General features: G+C 35.5%; 1 protein-coding gene across 2 annotated transcripts in view; it reads right to left on the reverse strand.

The window, feature by feature from the left end:
* Positions 1 to 24,096, reverse strand: part of LOC136835393 (lachesin-like) — a 570,016-nt gene that overhangs the window by 470,878 nt on the left and 75,042 nt on the right. The window contains exon 1 of one of the 2 annotated variants that reach the window (XM_067098879.1): positions 7,555 to 7,845. The exons of the other annotated variant lie outside the window; for it this stretch is intronic. Coding sequence (XP_066954980.1) covers positions 7,555 to 7,717 — 163 coding nt within the window. The 5' untranslated portion in view covers positions 7,718 to 7,845. Of the gene's footprint in view, positions 1 to 7,554; positions 7,846 to 24,096 lie in introns of those variants that run through there. 2 annotated transcript variants of the gene reach the window in all.

The raw sequence follows: 24,096 nt of genomic DNA on the forward strand, positions 1-24,096 counted from the left end.
ATTTTAACAACGTGAAATTCGTCACTGTCTATTATTCGTAATGACAGCAATGCGAGACCTGACACTTGAACACTTAGAGAAGACTTGTTTTTGACGCAAAAAGGGGGGGAAAAGACTTAAATTTTAATGAGCCGAGTTACTATTCTACCAAATTTTAAAACCTTATGAACATAAGGTCCTAATCAGATGAGCCTAATTACTGTTTTTGTAACAAACTATGTGTAAACTGACCTAAATACAAAATGATATCCTTTCGTTGTTTATGGTTTCGCCCATTTTCACATTTTATATTTTCTTTATGCGAAAACCAGCGAGACCGATATCAATATAACATTATTATGTAGACTAGGACTGAACAATGAGAAAAGGAAGGGGTTAGTATAAGTGGGACCAATTACCAAAGGAGAACGGAATCAAGGAGAGAATTCCTCAAAGCCTGGAGTCAGAGGAGAAGAAAATGTTCACGAACAAAGTGGGGGAATGCTGACCGGCACTGCTTTTCCATTAGCGAATATTAAACTAAATATCGCTCGTTGAAAGCTTCGACATTAATCACATTTCGTAGAGTGCATTTATCTAGGATCTACTTTTTATGATATTGGTGCCGGCTATCCTGCATGTACCAAAGGTTTTCCTCCTCACGTTTCTCTAATCTGTTCTCAATTTCGCTTTTATTTCAATCTGGAAACGGGCTTGCACTACTGTAAAATAAGCATTAACAGCAAAAATTTATAAGCGGTTATCACAAAAAGTCATTATTAGAAACTCACGCTACTATAAGCAATAACCCCGACAGTCAATGAAACGTTGAGGTCTACATATGTTTACAATAGCATTCCTTTATGATGCAAATTTTTATTTTCCTTTGCACGAACACGAAAGACATGGATTATCAAAAAAGAAAAAACAAAAAACAAAAGGCTGCACACATCTAAGTTAATTCTGTGCCATTCTCTGCCACTGAGTTTAACTTTAATTTAGTGCACTCATTCATCTTGTTTCTTCTTTAGTCCTAACTTTGCTGAAATACAAATTGGATATGCATAAGAGCTAATGTAAATATTGATGTCTGAAAGATATTATGAATAAAATTACGTATCTTTTTTCTTCGCTTGCCTTGATAAAGTTTATTCTCTTTTCTTTCGTTATTTGCATATTTGGTATGACTCACGTGTTGTAAGGAAGGACTGGAAATCAAGGTCGTCAAGATACAATTTCAATCTGTACTAAGGTCATCAATGGTAGTGCCATTAATAATCGCATGTTAAGACTTTCTGGACTAAGGTATCCTCATTCTGTGTACTTCGTTGGCAGGCTAATGGCGAGAGAAACTGCTCCCGGGAGGGAATACCCGTAGACTATCGTCCAGACCCTAAAGGACGTCTGGTACTGTCCCAAAGCTTGACCCAAAGTATCTTCATTTTGGGTATTTTAGATGTCAGTGGCAAGAGAGGACGGCCCAAGCGGAAATACCAATAAACTATCATTCAAACCCTTGGGTGTAGATGGATATTACATGTAAGTAAAACAAATTAAAAAAGAGTGTATGGACATGATTATTATTATTATTATTATTATTATTATTATTATTATTATTATTATTATTATTATTCAGAAGATGAGCCCTATTCAAATGGAACAAGCAAAAATTGTGCTTCATTTAGTAGGATTACTATTAGCGAATATCCTCGAGATACGAAGGACATCCAGATTTGGGTCACTGAAGGTCTTATCGAGCTGACAAGTGGTGCTAATTTCCTTCGAAAGCTGGTGCATTATTTTAGTACATTAAACTACAGGCTAGTGAAAATCTACTTGAATGACGTAACATTTTACACCAGTGTAACAACTGCAAATACATGGAGCAAAATCATATGGTATGGTTTATTATCACTGTTAGCAGCAGTATCAGAATTCAAAGACAGAAACGATATTTTGAAATCCTAACTCTATCTTCAACTAGAAGTATATTTAAAAGACATTAGTCAAACTACCATCAAAAACCACTTTGATATTTCAAATTCAGAATGTTTTACTCAGATTGTCACGCAAACAAATTAGAAGTTATAACACCCAGTACTACGATGACAACAGAAGTAACAACAATAATAATAATTACATTAGTTACAAAAATAACTTCATTAACAGCTACACTTTCAAAATAAGTTAAGGATTTTCGTCACATGCGAATATACTTATTAATTTGCATTCGTAATTTCACTGCGGTACGAATTTTATTTTTAAATATATTTGTCATCAGACGCAAGTAAACTAGTTCAAAAGATTAACGAATAACAGACTGTGTTCTTGTACTACATAGCTTGGATTACTTTAAGAAATGTACATATGTTTACACCAGGAGCTAGAAAATATTCCCCGGATTCTTAGAGATTGCCGCAACGACTTGAAATCAGAAATAAGTCTGAAAAAATAATCTGTCCAGAGCGTGTATTTTTATAATTGTTAACATTACAACGGCAATAGTGAAAATACCGTTAAATGTATAACGGAACTAAAAGTTACATCTCTTAGCAGAAAAACTAAAGTAAAAGACTGTAAGGCAAAAGCCTGAGAGATACAATACTTTAATAAACAACCTAAACGAAAAATAAAGGAGATATATAACAGAGATATAAGAGCAAGCCCAAAGAACTTAATAACAATACTAATAAAAATAATAATAATAAACAAAGAATGGCAGAGAACTAGTGGTAAAAGATTTTGCGGTTTACTTCAAATATCGGGTTGCAAGAAGATCATTTTCTGTTCCATATAGATGACATCTGAAGTCTCAGTGTCATTCCGGTTCCATCGACATCCTACCCAATACTCTCACTCAATATGAGGCATTTCAATGGAACGCTGAGATGCGTCATTTCACCTCGATTTCCAAGCAAAGGTCACAGCAAGTTCTTGTTACTGTTCATCGTCATTATCCCATGAAACGCGAGAGTACAGTAGTGTTACATGTATACAAAGACATATAATGTATATGTCGTCATTATCCCATGAAACTCGAGAGTACTGTTATATGCATACAAAGACATATAATGTATATGTAAGTACATATGAATAGGGTTCATCTTCTGAATAATACTACATGAGTGTTTACAAATATAGGGAACAAAACGCATGCCCATTTCATCACCTCTTTGTGTGTAATTTCCTTTGTATTTACATGGAAAACGATGATAAATACCTATAATGTTCATTCGCATTTTGTTATCTCTAGTTCTAATTATGAACTCGCTCGCATCCCAAAAGCGTGTGTGTGAGTGTGTCTGAGAGAGAGAGAGAGAGAGAGAGAGAGAGAGAGTTAAATCTAAACCGTTTATAATTACTGTTACGTTCACTTCCCTTCCTAAATAAGCCAATGACCTACCTGACACAATTTTTTAAGAACTATAGCGCCCATGAAAATGCATAATTGAGTTCGCCTTCGGCCACCTATTTAAATGGCAGAAATACACCAGCGGGAATCAGTAATTCTGAAAATTACAGCCCGAAGCAGTCGTGACAAGTCAGGAGGTGGCCTTGCAAAGGTAAAAAGACAAGATTATATTTTTCACACACTCTACTGCCTCGGTGGAATTTTTATGTAACTCTCTCGAATGTTATGTATGTGATGCTTTGACCTTAAGAAGCAATTCTTCGTCGCCGACCCCAGAGAAAAGACGGCGGACAATGGTCTGGAATGAAAAAAATTACCCAAGGCATAAAAGCCTTGACATTTGGCTTACTTTTCCATTTGGTTCCCAGGGATATCTAAGCTCAGATTTTGTACTTTTATCTATTTATTCATTTTCAACCTGTCAGTACCGCTGAATGTAAAAGAGCTCTCAGCAATGGGAGATATGAAAATCCTTGCTTCAGGCACATGAAACAAATCAATAGAGCGTCGTAGCTCATGTAGTGGTTCATGAAACGATCACTGATCGGGCCTGGATCGGATCTGGGTGTTTCCCTGTGCGGTGTAGGGCGTCTCTGCGTGATTCTGAATGCAGGCTCGTTTTATGTAACATCCCGTCATTAACCACAAAAAATAGGATATCGCTGTGGCTGGGATAGGCATTAAAGTCTGCGAACGTTTGCAGCGAGGGCGGAACGACTTCAGTGGCTGAAATGTACCTGTCGTTGAACAGCAACTTATTCATTCAATTTGTTTAGTTTTTGTTCAAACTGCGGTTTGAACATCCCCCACTGGTCTCAACTAAGAAAAAAAAGTGTCTGTTGTATTTTCAGGGATGATTTTGTTCAAATGCGTGGCCAAGAGAACTTAGGAATTTGAATACATTTTTATCTGCGTACAAAACTATCTTTCTAACATACAGTTTTATCTGCATATAATCTATCTTCCTAAAACTATCTTCTAACAAGTTATTTGTGCCTTAATAAACAGTATAAAAGAGAGGTATCTTACTCTGAATTTCTCTATGAATTCATTATCGTCTCTGTTCCATCCTATCTTGTAATACCCTGCAATAGTGCCCGAAAGAGATCGTATGCTAACTTTTCCTTTCTATTAAATAATGAGAACAACAAGGTCTCAATTCTTTAATCTTCCGGCTGAAACATTAAATTTAATGAAGAAAACTTTTTGCATTTTCTACCATCGATTCCAGATCAAATTCAGAATCGCTCATGAAGACATAAATAAGTTTAAAAATACGTCAAAATTTGAATTCGGTGATGCCCTTTACTTTTTAACGAATTCATAAAAAAAACAGACGCGTGACACCACGCTATTACTAAAGAGGATAACTTGATTTGAAATGTGGCAGAGGAATGGATCTTGAAAAGGTGTATTCCAAAGGGTCATTCATGCTATATTTGGTTGCGGAAATTAATTGTATACATTTGCTTTTAAATAGCAAATCCAAATACTCGAACATAAAAACAGTACTCCGAGCAAATCTCTTTCTTTCACGTTTCGATCACATACTGTATACATTTACACAATTATGAGAAGAGAGAGAGAGAGAGAGAGAGAGAGAGAGAGAGAGAGAGAGAGAGAGAGAGAGAAAGCTTTCTCCTTTAAAATGACATTTTGTACTCAATATGTTATACAAATATGGGTTGTTTGGTTCTTTTTCTTAAATGTAAGTGTGAAATTCTGCTACCGTTACTCGCTGTCAAATCTGCTTCACTGGCGGGGAATCCCGGTAATCCACAGGCGCCTTCCTTCCTTTAAAAATGCCAGTGTCATTACTCATGTTCACTCATCATTTTCTTCGTTAGCTATGAGGATATCAGTGAAGACATGCGATTCCCTTTCACTTTCAAACCAACCAGTTTGGAAATGGCAAATGACTCCTCACCAAACTCCTATCGCCGTTCGCAAGCGCTCCGTCTCTTATAGCCGAAAAGGGCGCTTTCTGTTGTATACATTATTCCTTTTTCCATTTCTTTTTTATACAATAAAAAATCTAAACTGACAAACTGCGATTTTCATGGATTGAGCTTAACTCCAGTACACAAAGCAAAACTATTAATAATTCTAACATGTTTTCACTGGATTTATTGAACTTGCGTCTTTTTAAACTTAATACATAACACGTTCCAGTCACTTGATAAATTCCCACCACCCACTACCGCGAGATATGTCAATAGATTCAACGTTAAAGGATCCAAATATATATATATATATATATATATATATATATATATATATATATATATATATATATATATATATATATATATACTGTATGTATATATACATTTATAACTGTATATATGTATGTTTGTATACTGTGTATACATACATACATATATTCATGAATATATATATGCACATTTATATATATATATATGTGTGTGTATGTATGTATATATACATATATATATATATATATATATATATATATATATATATATATATATATATATAATATATAATACTTTCAATACTAAACGTAGAGTATGTTAAAATTCATTATTTAAATTCATAATACATTCCTCTTTACAATAACCGATTTTTAGCTTTCCTTTTCCCGTTATTCATTCCCTTATTAATGCTGACAGTGATAAAATTTATAAAAAAAAATATCAATACCATCATCATCATGATTCACCTTACTCTGTGACTCTGAAATTGTTACATGAGAAAAACCGCGACCCAATTAGACTATTCCTCTTCTTTTAATTCCAGAACATTCACTTTTCCATTCCATACAATTCACTCGTGAGATTCACTTCTCTCCGCTAAATCTACTTACGGAAAAGCTTGCCTGTTAACATGAGGTTACTGAAGTCCAAGGGACATTGACACTTAAATAATGGGCTTCGAGAGAGAAATAATTGCACCTTGCCGTAAAGAGTGCCCTTCCTTCCACTAGGACCATTTCCGACTTATTCAAATTTCGTGTGCTGCTCTTTAGGATCTTATTGTAAGACTATTACAAAAAAATATTTCTTGAAAATATATAAAATGTACATCATAGTACATAACGTAAATATATTATGTTACAAGTTTTATGATAGAAAATAGAAGTACGTAACTTCATTAAGTTATTAGCCTCTTTAACCTTGGAGAAAAATTATAAGATACACCGAAGGGAAACCCGTTTGATATATTTAAACAAGAGCGATTAGACTTATCATTCTGTGTACTTGAATATTCATAGTTAGGAGAATAAAAACTCGCCTCTTTAAATGCTTAAACATACATTAATAATGTATGCTATCGTCTGATCTTTTTATTCATCGCCAGCATTATACTCAGCGTTCTTATTACAGAAACCAGGTTATACAACATAAAAACCTTCTCTAAGATAAAAACCAAACAAATTATTATTGGCGATTCTAAAGATGTGAAAATAAAATATAAAAATGTTTTATCTTTCCCAAGTAAACCTTACAAAACGTTATGCAAAATTATCGTAAAAAATGCGTCGACAAATGCCGAGAAATATCTGCAACAATAATCCTACTTTAGATGGGGAACAATTTCAGCATGAATTTACCGTTAAACATTTGGTGAATATAGATGTCCATTTTACTCGCTCCCAGTGGAATTTTAATTTTTACGCTCGTTTTGCGTAAACTTTGTTATCTCCCGCCTTCCTGAATTTAAAATAGCCTTTCTGAGTATTTAGGAGGTTGCAGATACTTTACAATATATTTTAAACAGTAAAAATTCATTATAAGCTCTTTACCAGATCAATTCATTTGGAATATACTATAATATCTGAACACCATACCTAAAGTAGACAAACAAAAGGACATATTTGCAATGGTGTAAAATATTAAGAAGAAACTGACTGAAAAAGGGAAATAAAAAGACTCGAACTGTTATCATTATAATGAGCGTAAAAAAAACAGCAATGAGAAAAATCCCGAAATAGGATGATAATGGGGCAAAGAAAAACAAAAATGAGAAAACCTGAAATGATCCGAAGAATGATGAGGTGAAAAAAAAAAAGGACGGATAAACGAGCGAGGCCCCGATGATCTCTTCTTCTTCGCCCGGGACGAACGGAGGCGACGATTGAAATAAAAACCGAACAACAGCAGCGGCAGCAGCAGCTGTCGACGGTTCGTCAAAGGGCTCACCTGAGAAGAGGAGCAGGAAAGTGAAGTGAAGCGACAGCAGAACTCTGCTGCCGATGGTGACGTTAGACCTCGATGAGGAAGAGGAGGAGGAGCAGCAGCAGCAGCAATTCATTGGAATCCTTCTCGCCAGCGGCGGGGAACTTGATTTTGGAGGTTTGCCCATCTTTTTTTTTTCTCTTTCTCTCTCTTCTTTCTTTTCCGTATCTCTACCTCTTTCCCCTTTGGTTTTTTATCTTCCTCTTTGGAGTAGGAAGACCGAAATAAGGAAGACGGTTCTTTTTTTTTATGTTCAGTGAAAGCTTTCTGTTTTGCGGTTGCCCGTGCCTTTGTTGCTTATCAAGCTTTTTTATTTTTTTCTATGTAATGGGAACGCGGCTTCTTTCAATTCCTTTGACCTATTTTTCCAGCCAAGTGCGGAAGTTATATTGCTACGGACATTAATTTACTACCGACGACTGTTCATAGGCGGAAGCGTCAGTTTTACAATTTCCGGTTATTTTCAGTTTTTCGTATTACCAAAATATATGAACTTTTCGTCCTATACCATGAGAAACATAAGATTCAAATAAAATGAGCATTTAATGTGGAAATCTCATATTTGTCTCTCGCAGAGATCTTCTGCTTCAAGAAAACGCTAATTAGCTTAATTTAAGGAGTGATAAAATCTGTCGACTGCAAAATGTCAAGACGAGAATAAAACCTCTTTCCAAATACCTGCAGGTAATTTGCCTCTCATATTCACCACAGAAAAAAATAATTTTGCAACAGGTCGGTTCATTTTAATGCGTAACACCCGATTTACGGAACCGTGTTTCAGTAAAAGCTGCAAAAATGGGTCGCACTGGCATAATCTGGATGTGACCCTAAAGGCCACTCATGATCATAATATTAGTCTAAGTAAAAAGTTGAGTTTATTTCCAGATAACTTCATGAAAAGATTTCTAGCAACTGTTAGCACGATTTCTAATTCCACTTCAATTCACTTTTAGTTTGGAAATCTGTTCTTCTTGATATCTGCATTTATTGGATGCTTAATATTTCGCCAAGATGAAATCAAAAGGGGCATGTCGTTGCCTCCAGCTTTTGTTTTTCAAGTTAGCATTGTTTCAATCACTTTATAAACAAAACTACTACAAAAATGAATCAGAATCAAGCTACGATGACTAAACTGATTGAATTATCGCTACATCTTTCTTGCAGGTGCAAGAAAAGCATCGATACCGCCTCATTTCTTATCATTTTCCATTTCGAACTGAACGGTCGTCATGAACAGAACTTTTAATGAATTCAGACGTATCAGTACACCAAGACCAGAGCCGAGAAGATTCGTTTCGCAAAGGTTTGGCCTCGTCGAAGTTTCCCGGTAAGACCGGCTGGTGGTCGGCTACACGTGGAGCGGGAAAGAGTTCGCAAGGAGCGTTCACTCTCGCTGACTATTGGCAACACACTGAACTGAGGCTGAGCCTCGGGCCCTTGCTGAGCCCGCAGCGGCACAAGCCCGATATCGCCCAAGAGGGGAAACAAGTCTCAAAGCTTTCCCTCCTCCGCTCCCCACTCCCTCTCTCCCCATCACCCTCCCCTAACTCCTCCCTCCTCATCTCTAACCACGAAACGGGAGGCATTTTTTCCCTTCGATACTTCACTAAGGTCAAAGTCTCTCGCACTAGAGCCAGTGGGCGTTCCGCTAGCCTAAGACTTTTGAGAGAGTGCGCTGCCTTTATTAGGAGACACAGCCAACGTACAGGAAAAATGTTACAGTTCCATGACGAAAGAGCCCTCCTCTCTTTCTCTCTCCCTCCCTCTCGCATATTCAGCCATTTGAGCATATTTCATCTTCTCTAAAACATTTTCCACGTGCAGTAAAAACATTTGTCATCTGCTTTTGCTTCCGATGATACTTAAACATGCTTAGAAAACTTTGATCAAAGCTTACCACATCCCTTCGTACTGCAAAAGCTTGACAACGCTCTCCTCATTTCCTTTTTTTCAGAGCGATTACCTCGAACCCATTTCCAGGATCATGGGAGGAAAGGATGAATACGTAATGTCCGCATACACTACTGTCCGCTTATCGTTGCTTCATAGTTTTATTCATACTCATTCATTTTTACGCGAAACGGTAGATACCGCATCAAACTTCAACGAACCTTGCCTCTCAAAAAAATAAATAAATAAGTATATGAAGCGTAAATTTCGTGCTTTCTTTTTTATTTGTTTATGGCATCTGCCATTTCGTTACGTTTTTGAAAGCAAAGTTTAACGAGCAAAATCTAACATTTACGAGTTAGAAAAGTTATATCAACATTCGCCGGAGGACAGTGTTCGTGACACCACAAAGTTTAATATGAGTGCTTTTTAGAAGTGCCGTGATATTTCTCCCGGGTTTTTCGTTCATACTTAACTACTCGTGACTGATCCCCAAGAGAAGCTTTAAAATATAATTGAGGGACAACTGCGAGTACGGTCTTTGTTCATTTTCTCTGCCTAATTCTTTAGTGGAGAGAGAGAGAGAGAGAGAGAGAGAGAGAGAGAGAGAGAGAGAGAGAGAGAGAGAGAGAGAGAGAGAGAGAGGTAAACAGTATGTACACTGGTCATTTCAAAAAAAAAATCCACCTTTAAAAAACTAATTCCTACTCGACATATATAGTTTGCCGTTTTGCGTATGAAATCTAACGTCAATCTTCAGGAAAATGAACATTTCTAAAGCACGATGACTTTCTGTGGAATTTCTCTTGCTCTTATAATTTGGTTTAAATAATGACGAACTGCGACTCGCCAAAGAATAACAAAATAGCTAGTCCTGATCAAATGAAGTTAACATCATCACAATTTATAAAATAAAAAAAGAGCTAATTATGCACTGCAAGTTTCATGTTTTAAATTAGCAACCACCCAACAAATTGCAGCAAAGATGAACTGAACTGGATGAGAGAACATTGTTACGAGAGAGAGAGAGAGAGAGAGAGAGAGAGTTTGCGTAACTTGGTGGGTGTCCGAGCGTGACTGTCCATCGTGCCATTTCCGAATATATCTGGGTCACTGTTTTATAATTGTCACTGAACGGTAATAAACTATACAACTTACACAATACGACATTACGCTGGCACTTTGCATGAAATTTTGATTCAAATTAATGCAGTAGTGTTTTACAAAATCCTTGACAAATGTTTCGCAGATGAAATAATGGAGGCAACTACCTGAAAATAAGGAAATTAAAAAAAAAATCAACTCTAATAACGGATCCTTCCTTCCTTCCTTCATAATATAAATCTCAATTTGGCAGCGTTAGTTATGTAAATGTGGACGAAATTATTAATACTAAGACAAAGACTGAACTTCTAAGATTTCTGGTAACTTTCACTAAGTATCTACAACTACAGTAAACCACAAAAGAACGCTAGACCTTATATGTACAATATTAACTCGCAGAGAGGAATCTAACACTTCTCATATACTCTTCGGCTTCAATGACAACATTTCTTTGTTTACAAAAATAAGGCTTATTAGAGCAGTAACAGAATATGTATTGCAATTAATCCAAAGGATTTCATTTCCGTATAACAGACTAGCCATTATGAATTCAATTCCGGATACGTCTCCAACTGTATACTCTTCAACATACAGTTTAGTTTTACAATTTTTTTTTTATAAATAAACGAGTTTTCTCATGTACGAGCCAAGAGGTCGCTCCTAGAATAAATTAAGCAACAATCACCGTCAAGCTCTTCACACAAACGCTGGATCAACGATGAACTTGTTTGCAAAAAACTTCCACCACAGTAGCCACTTTATACTCCTACAACGAAGATTTACGAACAACTCTACTACAAAGACAAACCATGTAGCAAACATTTTTAAATCTCTTTCTCAACCTTCTCCAGAGTGACGTACACTTTCACAAACCTATCCTTTTCGTTTTTCTCCATACGATTTAACCGTCTCAAAAGTTCTGATGCGTCTTTTCAATTCTGCTAGTTTTGCCACATTTTTGTTGCGTCAACCTTTCAACTCTTCTCGCTTCATATTTACTCACAAACAATGCATCATTTCAGCTTAGAACATTTCCTTCTTCATTCGTACTCAACATACACACTTCACTTTTACAGAGGAGTAATGGCTCACCAGCCCCTTCATTCATGCTGCCAATCTGTTGGCTACTTTGTTTCACATACTCTACGACGGCCACTTTCATTCTTCTATAATTCACTGATCAATCATCCAGGTTTACATTTACCATCAAAACCTTACTCTTCATAACATTCAACTTGCATCTTTCTCCTCAAAATGTACTCTCAAACTCTTTCACCAACTCTGTAGCTTTTTTTTTTTTCACTATAACCTCTGAAGTCTAATTTACCTGAAGTAATCAACAACCCTGTATCTATTCACAGCCCTTTTCTTACCCAATAAACTTGCACCCGTATTATGCGTTGTCTCCGACTTTTTGTTACACTCCACTCACAAAAATATTAACATGTCATGGAGGAGTAACTTTCCCACATTCATTAAAATAATCTTTGTTTTCACCATAATTATTCGAATTAATCTCAATAAGCTGTCCATACAGCACACATCCCTATCAATCTCCAAACTGTATCCCTCTTATTTATACTTTAAAATCTCCTTTATTCATATTAACACTAACACTAAGTCTATAAACCTTTCATTGTTTAAATGCCATGAATCATATCATAACCCTACTTTTTAAATCAATACCCTAAAATACACGTTCCCAGGTAAACTAAATGATTCAAAGCTCTAATGATTCTCAACCATCACTGAAATTTTCCCTTTATCTAAATATACATGTCAACTCGTAACCCATTTCCATTCTTAAGCTACTAACTACCTGTCCTATATTTCTCTAAAGTCATTTCAATAAACATCCAAATGGTATATTAGCCCCCTTCCATTCCTGCATCATTCATATTTGGCTTTCTTCTGTTCTCTATATTCAGTAACTTTCACTCATTTTTCATACAAAAATTTTTTTGCATAATGTATTTACATTTTTTTTCCTAACATTAAAGAAATTTCCCCTAACAATGGGTAGTTCTAATGAAGACTTACAACATTCATTAGCACATTCACACTTTAACTAATGAATCGTGAATGAACACGATGTGCACAAAAGTTATACATCAGCTGCTTCAAGTACTTAAGAAGAAGGTTCTCAGCAGAGCTCTGAATCTCCCCGCCCCCGCCATTCCCTTCTTATCTAGCTCTGACTCTCTGGCTTCCTGGATGTTGAGGTACTTCCTTTCCAATATCTTTTGCTCTTTTGCATCATCTCTCCACCCCTTCCTTCCTAGGACTTTCTCTCCTTCCTAACCGTTCCGAATTCTACACTCTTCCTGCTAACCTACCATCCTTCCATATGTCTGAACCACCTCAAAACATTCAGATCCATCCAATCACCTACACTAATCTTTTTACCACCTCCATTAAGTTTATAAGCATTTCTCGCCCTATCTTTTTTTTACGCCAAATATACTATGCAAGCAATTCATCTCAGCTGCTTCCACATTTACTCTTTCATTCGCATTTATATATATATGTGTGTATATATGTATATATATATATATATATGAATATATATATATTATACAATACAATGTCAATGTGTGTGTGTGTCTGTGTGTGTGTATGTGATAAGGTCACTGAATCCATTCATGTCACTTTTATACAATACAATGTCAATTCTATGGGTTACTTATGTATTTATGTATACAAAGTATAGGTATATACATACATACATACATACATACATACATATATATATATATATATATATATATATATATATATATATATATATATATATATATTTATATATATAAATATATATATATATATATATATATATATATATATATATATATATATATATATATATATATATATATATATATATATATATATATATATATATAACCACATGTTACGCACTTATTACTGGGCTATTCTAGTAATGTGCTTTTACGATTTGTAAAACTTGAATTCCAGAGGAATATGTACATTAGAGTCATTATCAATTATGATCTATATAAATGCCTGAGCCCATTAAATCTACTGTTGCCCATGAACCAGTTTTAAAAAAACAACAGGTCTGTATTTGTTTCAGAGAACTGCTCTTTTTGCAAGAAATTCCTCATGTAGTTAAAATAGTCAATGTATAAGAAATTCCCTCATGTAGTTAAAATAGTCAGTGTATAAGAAATTCCCTCATGTAGTTAAAATAGTCAATGTATTATTCTCAGCTAGGAGCTAGTACTCTTACGCTTGTGATGAAAATAGACTACCATTACGTTCAGGATGAAATCGGGTTCTACGACTGTGGTAGTTATGACAAGCAATGCATGTCGTTTCTCAATTTTTACCAAACATCGGTAAATTCATGAGATGCTAAGGGTGAATGATTCCTTAAAAATGTCTCCGCACGATATTTTTCTTCACTTCTCGCCTGTTATCATGACTAAAAGCTTCGGAGTCTGCAAAATGATTCTCAAGTCAATTCCATGGTGCGGTAGAATGTACCTACACGGATCAAGGTCAACGCTTGTACCTAACAGGGTAGCTACAATCTATAAAAAAAAAAAAATGGCAAAGTCAAACAAACCCAATACTGACTCAGAAAAAGGTAATTACGCTTTAGTAAAATAAGAAAATGCCACCATCAGAAAGGTAAAAGGGAAACGAGTGCGCAAGCTACAGTTAAGAACTTTCTGCAACATTAAAGATGTTCCAAGTTACAATTCATAACTTTCTGCGACATTAAAGATGTTCGAAGTTACAATTCATAACTGTCTGCAACATAAAAGATAATTATGCTTCAAGGGGCGAATATCATTTGAAAATAAATTATCATTTTGAGGTAACTGTTTTGGCACTATTAGAACCAACCTTTTGCTACAGAAAATTTAAATCCGCTGACGGCTAACACACATCATGCAAACCTAACATGTAATTTTAAACTGCCACCTGCTTATGAGGTTGTTAATAACATGCTTACATTTGATGAAATTACTAATATACCTCAATAATTACATAAAGCTTTTACATTTATTGCTTTACAATTCTTGCCACTTGGAATTACAATACAACCCAGATTAATTTTTGTACTTTGTGGTTACTTTATCATGATACCTGATACTGATTTCCGAATTACATATATGTTACAAGTAAATATATTAACGATGAGATGAGTTTGCTTTCCATGGACACAAGCATCCTCAGTTACTGTTTTCAATTTTACAAAGCTACTTCCCATAAAAATCTACGTTTTCAAAAGAAAACTAGCAAATCTTAAATGATATCGTTCAGCTCAGAGATCTTTTGTGTTCGGTCATCCTAGAAGCATTATAAACACCTGGCGAAAACAATTTTTTTTTATATTGCGAAAATTCAGCCAACTGTGAAAAAATGATACATTTTCAAAACTGGTTAAATAATAACCCTACATTATTCGCTCTAAAAGGTCAAAGGTTGGTGCAAATACGACCAAAGTGCAGTCATGGGCTATGTTAACTCTAGGCTACCCTAACCCCGACTAACCTAAAATTTTTATTGGAATTAGACATATTGTCTGTTTACAAAACGCATATTATACACATAGCTAAATAGTCAAGCATAACAAGCCTACGCAAAGTACATATCCATGATCAAGAAACTTCATCCAATGCAAGGTATTGTATGGTATGTTATGTACGAGTATATGCATCAATGAATGCTGTGTATGTGCAAGTATAACAAGAAAATAAAAAAAAACAACCATTCACCAATAATACTGAACATTAGCGAGTGTGATTCTCCCACACTACACGTTTGTTAGACGTATCATATTTCCTATACTGTGCATAGTGTACAATACTGAATGGAGAACATAATAATCACTCGCTTCGTCCTTCTCTACTTCTTCATTACTAAGAAAATCAGCACATGACATTCTGTCTGAGTCAATGAGCATACACACAATGCTGCATATAGCTCAATCTTTGCTTGGCATATCCATCCGCACAATGTGCATTTCTATTCACCCTTTTGCCATTTACTTTCGTTAAGCGTGCAAGCACTATAAAGAGCAATGCATCCATCCATATACCTCTATTGGTGTCTAATTACTATTACAATCAGTTGACCCAATTCCAGGTTCATTGCATAAAGTTCTTAAACAAGAATATACAGATCAACATAAAGTATCCTGATATGTTGAATGTATGACACAAATACAAAATAACTGAAACACCGCATCAATTCCTATGAAACACGAAGAACGTTAGTTTTAACACAATACTGGATATGTTTAGACATTCATCAAGCAGCAAATACAAGGTGAGCAAGAATATGAGGGCTAAAAATACAACAAAAACCTCGCACGCAAGAATATTTGTGTAAATTATGCTTTGCGATGATTGTGAAAAGTCTGACTTCAGTTTTCTGGAGACATCTTATCACAGACAGGAATCGGAGATAAACATTATATTAAGCCACTATTCATTTGCGGAAGTGTTAAATTGATCATTGTGTATGACCAGAGGTCATAAATTATGAAAGCATCTATACAAACACTTATTTCTTGGAGCAATGACATCAAATCTAGTCGACTTCGCATTCCATGAAGCCCTCTTGAAGCAGATCGACGCTTCGTACCCTTGAAAACTAGAGACCAGGTGCATGACACTTACAAAGATCCATTCCTTATAAAACGTTCCTCGTAAACGCATAAAACTACTCTGAGCCTATTAGTGAGCTCAATTCCGGAAAAGTTATTTCACTAATCTGCAACATAAATAAACATATTTTTCTCTGCTGCATTTTTATGCGCAACATAAAATTCTAGTGGTACTGTCATTACAGTTACGGCCTGCCATTTTATTTTTGCATACATATGTAATTAAGCATGTATAAGAATTATATAAAGCAGTCCAGTGCTTAAAACATTCGCTTCATCCGCAAGAAGATCTGGGTTCAGTTCCATGCAAGCCGGAAAGCTTTCGGTATATTACTTATATATCGTTTCTCCTCACCGAATTACAGAACCATGTACCTAGCAGTCGAGTCTGCTACGCTGCAACCAAAATAGTAAACATGAAGCCTGCAACCTCATTTTAAAAGACACTGAAGGCCGTGGGGCCAACACTTTTCCAAAGGAAAAAGGTGTGTGTATGTATGTATGTATGTATGTATGTATGTATGTATGTATGTATGTATGTATGTATATATATATATATATATATATATATATATATATATATATATATATATATATATATATATATATATGTATATATATATATATATATATATATGGCACTCGAGATGCAAAAATGAACTACCATGAACAACCAGAAAGGGTGTCAAATAATAAACTATTCGGGGAAGGGACAACTTATTTCAATATTGTTTTATTATATATTCTTCTCTCTCTCTCTCTCACATACATATATACATGTACATACATATTTACACACACATATATATATATATATATATATATATATATATATATATATATATATATATATATATATATATAATTTGTAAATGTGTGTATATGTATGTGTATGAGAGAGAGAGAGAGAGAGAGAGAGAGAGAGAGAGAGAGAGAGAGAGAGAGAGAGAGAGAGAGAGAGAGAGAGAGAGAGAGTAAACAATAATGCTGTAAATTATCCCTTCCTGAATAGTATATTATTTGACACCCACTCTGATAGTTCATGATAGTTCATTTTTGCATCTCGAGTACCCAAATATTTCACAAAACGACTCATGCTACCAAGCTTATTTCTTGCCTTTTATTTTCTTAACAAAACAACATCTCGTGACAACGAACAAAACAAATGACGACAGTTAGGCACAAGAGCAGCAAGCATTTGGATTGTGTATATTCCCTTTCAATTAGTGTCACAGAAGGGACTCCTTATTTAACTGCTGAATAGCTCTAGAATGAAGAGATACTTTTTATTGGAATCCCCCAAATTGAAGAGCACAGACCCAAGTTCATGAATGGAGCCCTGATTGCTGGTGAATGTAGAATTTTTAGCCTCCGCGACGTAGTAGTTCGTATGCTTTTGGAACAGTGGCTGCCAGGGGATAAAAGTGGATTTATTCTTAGCAAATTAACAGCTTCCGTGTGTATGTTTGTTTAGAGCAACTGTGTGCGCATTTTTAGGTTTTAGATTTAAATTCAATAGGAATTATTATTGCCTTCATTTTGATTTTTTAAGTGCAAGACTACTCGGAATAAGCATATATCTATTTTCTAAGCTTCCAAATTTTGTCCCTTTCATATAATATGTTTTAAATAAATAAAAACAAAAACCGAATTCCATCATTTTAACACAAACTAATCAAGATTTTATTCCTTATATATCGAAACGTCATCTAACGAAAAAAATATTCTCAGATATAATAGCGAGCGCAGTCTCTTTTAAAACAATTTTTCATTTGAATAAAATTGTAACTGGGACGAAACTTTTGTAACGTAGCGTGGTTGCTATGTACTAGAGAGAGAGAGAGAGAGAGAGAGAGAGAGAGAGAGAGAGAGAGAGAGAGAGAGAGAGAGAGAGAGAGAATTCGATGACCAGACTCCCATCCCGATTGATAATGAGACACTTCATATGCTTGGGTAGCCCAGTGTTTTCAAACCTCTCGTTTTCCTGTTTTAATTAATTTTGATTTTCCACCTTCACACAACACTACCCCTCCTGTTCTCTCGCCCGTCCCACTCCACCCTGCAGCGCTGCCTGGCTGAATTGCCGCCGCCACTCGCTATATTCTAACGGTAGGGCATTGAGCTCAATTTTACTCGCTCGCTGCTTGCGTGTTTACACACACACTGAACATCTTTCGGGACGAGAAGAACCCTACACAAGGTACTGTCTCTCTCTCTAAAACGAGGAACAAAATTCATGATAATATACGCGCGTATGTGTGAGCCTTATAAGAAAAACGAGCTATGAAATTGATGATAATATGCGAGCGCATGTGCGTACCTTATGAAAAAAACACGGATCAGTAATTTCTGACGTAAAGCGGGTAATAAATCATAAATTTCTCTTCTTGAACTTCTCTAGTTTAATCGAAAGTACCATTTTTTCTACTCGTTCCGTCTTCCAACTCATGGTAGTTTGTGAATGGTTCCGTTTTTTTATTTGACTAAGTTTTCACGCATTATTTTCATTATACTCCATTGCCAGATAATATTGTAGTAACTTCTACTGTCATTATACAAGGCGGTCGTTGCATCATTTCCAATGAATTCCCGCGAAACTCATTCCGCAACGCCCATAGTCTTTTATGATGAAAGTCATCCCATCACCACACCCCAGTGTAGAGCCAGGTAGCACCAACGCCTACAAAACCGCTTGGGTGAAAAACTAGGACTATCAAACCTCTGACTTGCGTTGTGCCCTGATATGAAATTTCAAAAAATTTCAGCAAATTTCAGTATTCTTCTGGAAAACCTTTCTTAATAACTAACGAAAGTCCAAGTGTCCCGTGAACAACTGCAGCTCAATAGGAATGAAGTCGGTTCATGCGGAAGAGCGTTTACAGCGATTGCAAAGTGCTTCCTCTTTTGAAAATTCTGCTCAGCTTTTCTGTGTTTTAAAGTGGAGCTGTTGTCACAAAGAGTTAAAACAGACATACATTTTGTACGTGAAACCTTGATCTCTCGGCAGAGTAGTTCCTCATTGGAGGGTTGGTCTGTTCTCGGCTAGCACTCTTCTGTTTGATTTTGGCCAATGAAGAATTGGAGCTGGTGTTGATTCCACAAAGGTCTCGTTGCTAGATAAAATTGGTTCTTAGCCACGTAAAATAAGTCTAATTTTGCCAGCCCTAGGAGAGCTTTTAATCAGTTCAGTGGGTCTAAACTAAGGTATACTTTTTCCAGCAGATTATGTCCTAGTTAATGCAAAGTGAACTGATATTTCATGTTTCGAACGTTGTGTATATATGCGGTTTTTAGATTTAAAAGCTTACATGTTTATATATTTAAGTAAGCATAAATACGCCTAAAATATTCAAATTACAAAACTGCAAAAATACAACATAATTATTCACGTATAATACAAATTTGTGAAGAGGCCAGCTTCCTCACAAATAATACCTGAATAATAATAAAAATTATAAACCCTCTGAAATCTAAGAAAGATGAAGAGGACGCCTCAGCAAAACCAAAACACGGGTATTCAGCACGTACAAACGACCTACAAGGGAACTATACAGTCACAAAATGAGAGGGCTGACCAACCATCAGGAAAATATCCGCCATACGTTTATGGCCCTTGTAAGGTGGCAAAAGATACTATGTCTACACTTTCTGTGTTTCCATGTTTCGATTGACAAGCTAGCTGGGTAATCTCTGTCATTTTCTGGTTACTATCAACCAAACTCGCACATAAAAAAAATGAAAGAACAACGTGCATTAAGCTCTTTCCATCCTTATATCTATCATGTAAAGAAGGAATAATAACACCTTTTTACTTTTTTATGCGAAGAAGAAACCGAAGGGAATAAGGAATGGCATTGTCGCTATTTTTCATTGTAACTGTAATCCTTCGTCACGACTTCAGTTTGTAAATATTTTTTACTAGTAGTGATGAATTCAATAATACCAAGTGAAGACATAAGGAAATGAGTCATAGGTGGAAGCAGCTGCACCAGCATTCTACGTTACAGTTTTCTTAGTAAGTTCTTACGGTAGGTGAATTTTATAATGATTGTTTTTCTATATGATATGAGGATAGTAGTGGCCCGTGTAATAATTCCCACAGGAATGATTACACTGTTTGTTTGTACCCACGACATAATCATAAAAATACCATGCATATCTGAAAGCAGCTGCGATGTTTAGACCACACGGTATATTCAATAAAGATTTGGTGCATATTTGAAAATGTATTTAGACACAGTTTACCGAATGCGTCACTTCTTAATGACATCGTCATCTTTCAAAGGGTGATATTATTTCACATCAGTTTAGATATTTTTTCGGTGTCTACTTTTACTCCCAATACCGTCGACTGTTTTGACATTTTAATAAAACTTAACTGCTACTGGTGCTCCGTTTTAACGCAGAAATCTGTTGATATTTGCTCTGTGCTTCAGTAAAGTAAGAAGAGACAAGATTAGAAAAAAAATAAGTATACGTGGGCGAAAAAGAACAGGAAAAATAAAAGTAGAATACAAAGAAAAGCAAAGCTGATGACGCACCAGCTGCTATTCTTGGTCAGTGTGACATTTAGTAACTTTTCAAGAAGAAAATCAGAAAATATGTTTGTATATGAAAAAAAAATTCTATTTTGTTCATACCTTCATCCTCATCGTTCCTTTGTGATCACAACAAACAAGACCAAAGAAGTGGTTCGACCCCCATCTCATCTTGATACGTGATTAATATAATGATTTTTGTTGCATCACGAGATCTGATAGATTTTTATTGATAGTGAATGACTTCTGCTTTGAAACCTTGATTTAGAAATTACTTTCTTTATGGGGTCAGTAGTTGCTCTTTTAAATGATATGTTGGTCAGCAGTTTTATGAGCCATAATGATACTTCATTATCATTTTATGTATATAATAACTTCCTGGTCCCTCTCATTACCTGTTAGACTACAGAAAAAAAACTGATGGTCCGGTTTTAAGTAGAATATCCAGAGTATTGTGTACACAATGATAGAATTTACAAGAAAAAGAAATGAATTTATAAAACAGAAAATAAAATAACTATGTAGAAAACAACCGAATATCAGTACGAGTTTAAGCGCTGGCGAAAGTTCACAACGAATCTAAGTTTTTGAAAAGTTTTTCAAGAACTATTTTCTTGAACTTAAGATGAATGATAATATCTGATCAAAATGCAGCACAATTATGAAACGTTCGATTCGATTTGCTTCTAATTTGTTTGGCTCTCTCTGTTATTTTATTTCTTGGATCATCCTCACTTCCACATTATATTTCAAAAATGATAATTCAAATAGTACAGTCAAACTTTCGCAAAACCTACAGAGAAACCCCAACGTTGTATCAACTAATGTTATTATAAAGGTGAGGACACATCTGTGCAGACAATACCATAAAAGGACCACTACCTGGCAAAAGCAAGCTTCCAGAGATTTGAATGCCGTTGGGTAAACAGAGAAAAACATCACAGATCGCAATAAAAATGAAAAATAAAATCAACAAACATAACAGTCTTAAATAAACAGCAACTGATAAAGAGATCAGCAAAACTACGGTGAAGGTGCAAGGCATTATGAAGTAATAGCATTACGTCCATTCCCTCAGACAGACCTTAGTTCCCATGGCACCAGCACTAAATTCCCTGAAGTACAGTGAATCACTGGCCACTGTTAATGGATAGCTCAGCAGAAGTGTTATATTTTATTTTTGTACTTTTTATAAGAACTGCTGACACAGTTTCTAAACAAGGCTACCAGCAGTATTGTCGCATATGGAGTAAGGCAACCCTCAAGAGCATCAGTTAAAAATTTTAAAAATATATGCAATGGAAATATGAAATACACATGCAACTCAAACGTCCAAATGTAACTTATATTGTAGTAAAGTGCATATATTCAGCCTGTACAATTCCTTACTTTCGTAAAATCTACAAGCGTACACTGCATAAAATACATAAAGTAGTTTAACCCAGTTCATAAATGAAACTTGCAATCGTGATTGCTTCTCTTCTCGTCGCTGTAAGACCTACAAATAGTAACAAGGACTGGCAAAATGTGACAAAATAGCAGCATTCAAAAACCACGGGAATTCCTTAATATTACACCACTCCAATAAACAGTAGAAACTCTTCCAACAGAGTGCCCTAAATGATTTACAGGTTTTTAATTAATTCATTATACTAAGAGATGAAGGGAAAGAAAAAAAAAGCTAATGGAAATATGCCACACACAAATAACAAACCCAAAAGCTGAACATGTTCTCCTGCAACATTAATATAAAAAAAAAGACACCGAATTCCAAACTGCATAAAAAGGCTCATTCAGAAACACACTAGTCACATATCTTTATTACTAGTCAACTTCAGCGAAGCGTCTGTCCTTATTGATGTAATTCATCTGCTTGCAACGACGATTATAAGTTAGATAAATACAGAGAGAAAATTTCATCAAAATCTTCGTGGGTCATGAATTTGTTCATCAAAAAGCAATAGACATTTAAGCCTGGACTGACCACTTCGTCTATTTTTCCGACATCGCCATTACCATTACTATCAGTTTCCATTCCATGTAACTTTTGACATCACATCTCCTAGAAATAAAACTGTAAACTTCACATTCCCTCTTTGCCTACACAACTGAGAGAAGGACTTGATAGAGCAGGCGGTGATTAGCCCTTAATTTTTTTCCTCGTTCACTCAATAAAAGCGAGCCAGAAAGAGGAACAAATGAACAGGTAAATCAGGGCAGGAAAGGAAGGCAATGGGACCTTCACCTTTCGCTTCCGATTCTCTCAAACGGCGAAACGAGTGTGACTGTTTTGTCTGTCGTAGGGGGGAATGAAGCAGGAGTTCACGCTGGCAAACAAACACACCCTTTGCCCCAATCATAAAGCAAATAGCCCGGTCCAATTTATTTAGTCATAAAAAACGGGAAAATGGCCCTTTTGGAGGGATACTGCCATACCACATCTCCATTCTCTTACAAGGCACAGAGAGAGGGCAAATATTGCTTACCCCTACGTAGCCTTATATATGTCCCCATTAAAATATAAAAAAAAAAAAGAGAGAGAGAGAGAGAGAGAGAGAGAGAGAGAGAGAGAGAGAGAGAGAAACACTTTTATAGTAACCGAATTCAATATTTTCTTCGACTACTGATGCTGTATTTACAACAATTTATCCCGAATAAAGACGCTCGACACTAAGACTATATAATAGTTTGTGTAATTAATAATTGCAAGGTCAAAAACAAACACTGTAAGATACGATCAAATCCAAGGCTATACATAAAATTTTCTCACGCAAAATTACAAAGCATGTATCCAAAAAAAAAGTTTAAATAAAAAGTATGAGTATGTTCACACTCATTTTATGTGTGAGCACAAGTATAATTGCAAAAGCGAATAGTCAACATTTAATTGTGACATCATATCGTAAAGATTTGAAATATAGAGTAAAAACCTAAAAAAATTAATCCACTTTAGGAATGAACAGGAGCTTCAATATTTGCTATAAAATTAGTGATAGTGGAAGAATCCATTTCTTCTACTGACAGGTAAAACTTTATATCTGTGACTGTACCTTTACCTTCAAATCGGCACTACTATCATACTTCCCGCCATAAGGTGGTCTATCTACCTGTTTCCGCCGTTATACATTTTTTAGGCTACGTTGCAATTAGCAGCAAAGAAATTCCCAAAGCCGTAACGTAACCACAACCTGCGTGCATCCTCCAAGACTTACTGCGTTGACATGGCTAATCCCTGATCAATATATTAGGAATAGGTTGTTTTTTTTCTCAGCCGAAGGACCATTTTCTTTGATTCCCATAACTTTCCCGTGACAAACCGAGGGCCCATCACTT

The sequence above is a fragment of the Macrobrachium rosenbergii genome, chromosome 55 (assembly GCF_040412425.1).
Source record: "Macrobrachium rosenbergii isolate ZJJX-2024 chromosome 55, ASM4041242v1, whole genome shotgun sequence".
Classification (NCBI taxonomy): Eukaryota; Metazoa; Arthropoda; class Malacostraca; order Decapoda; family Palaemonidae; genus Macrobrachium; species Macrobrachium rosenbergii.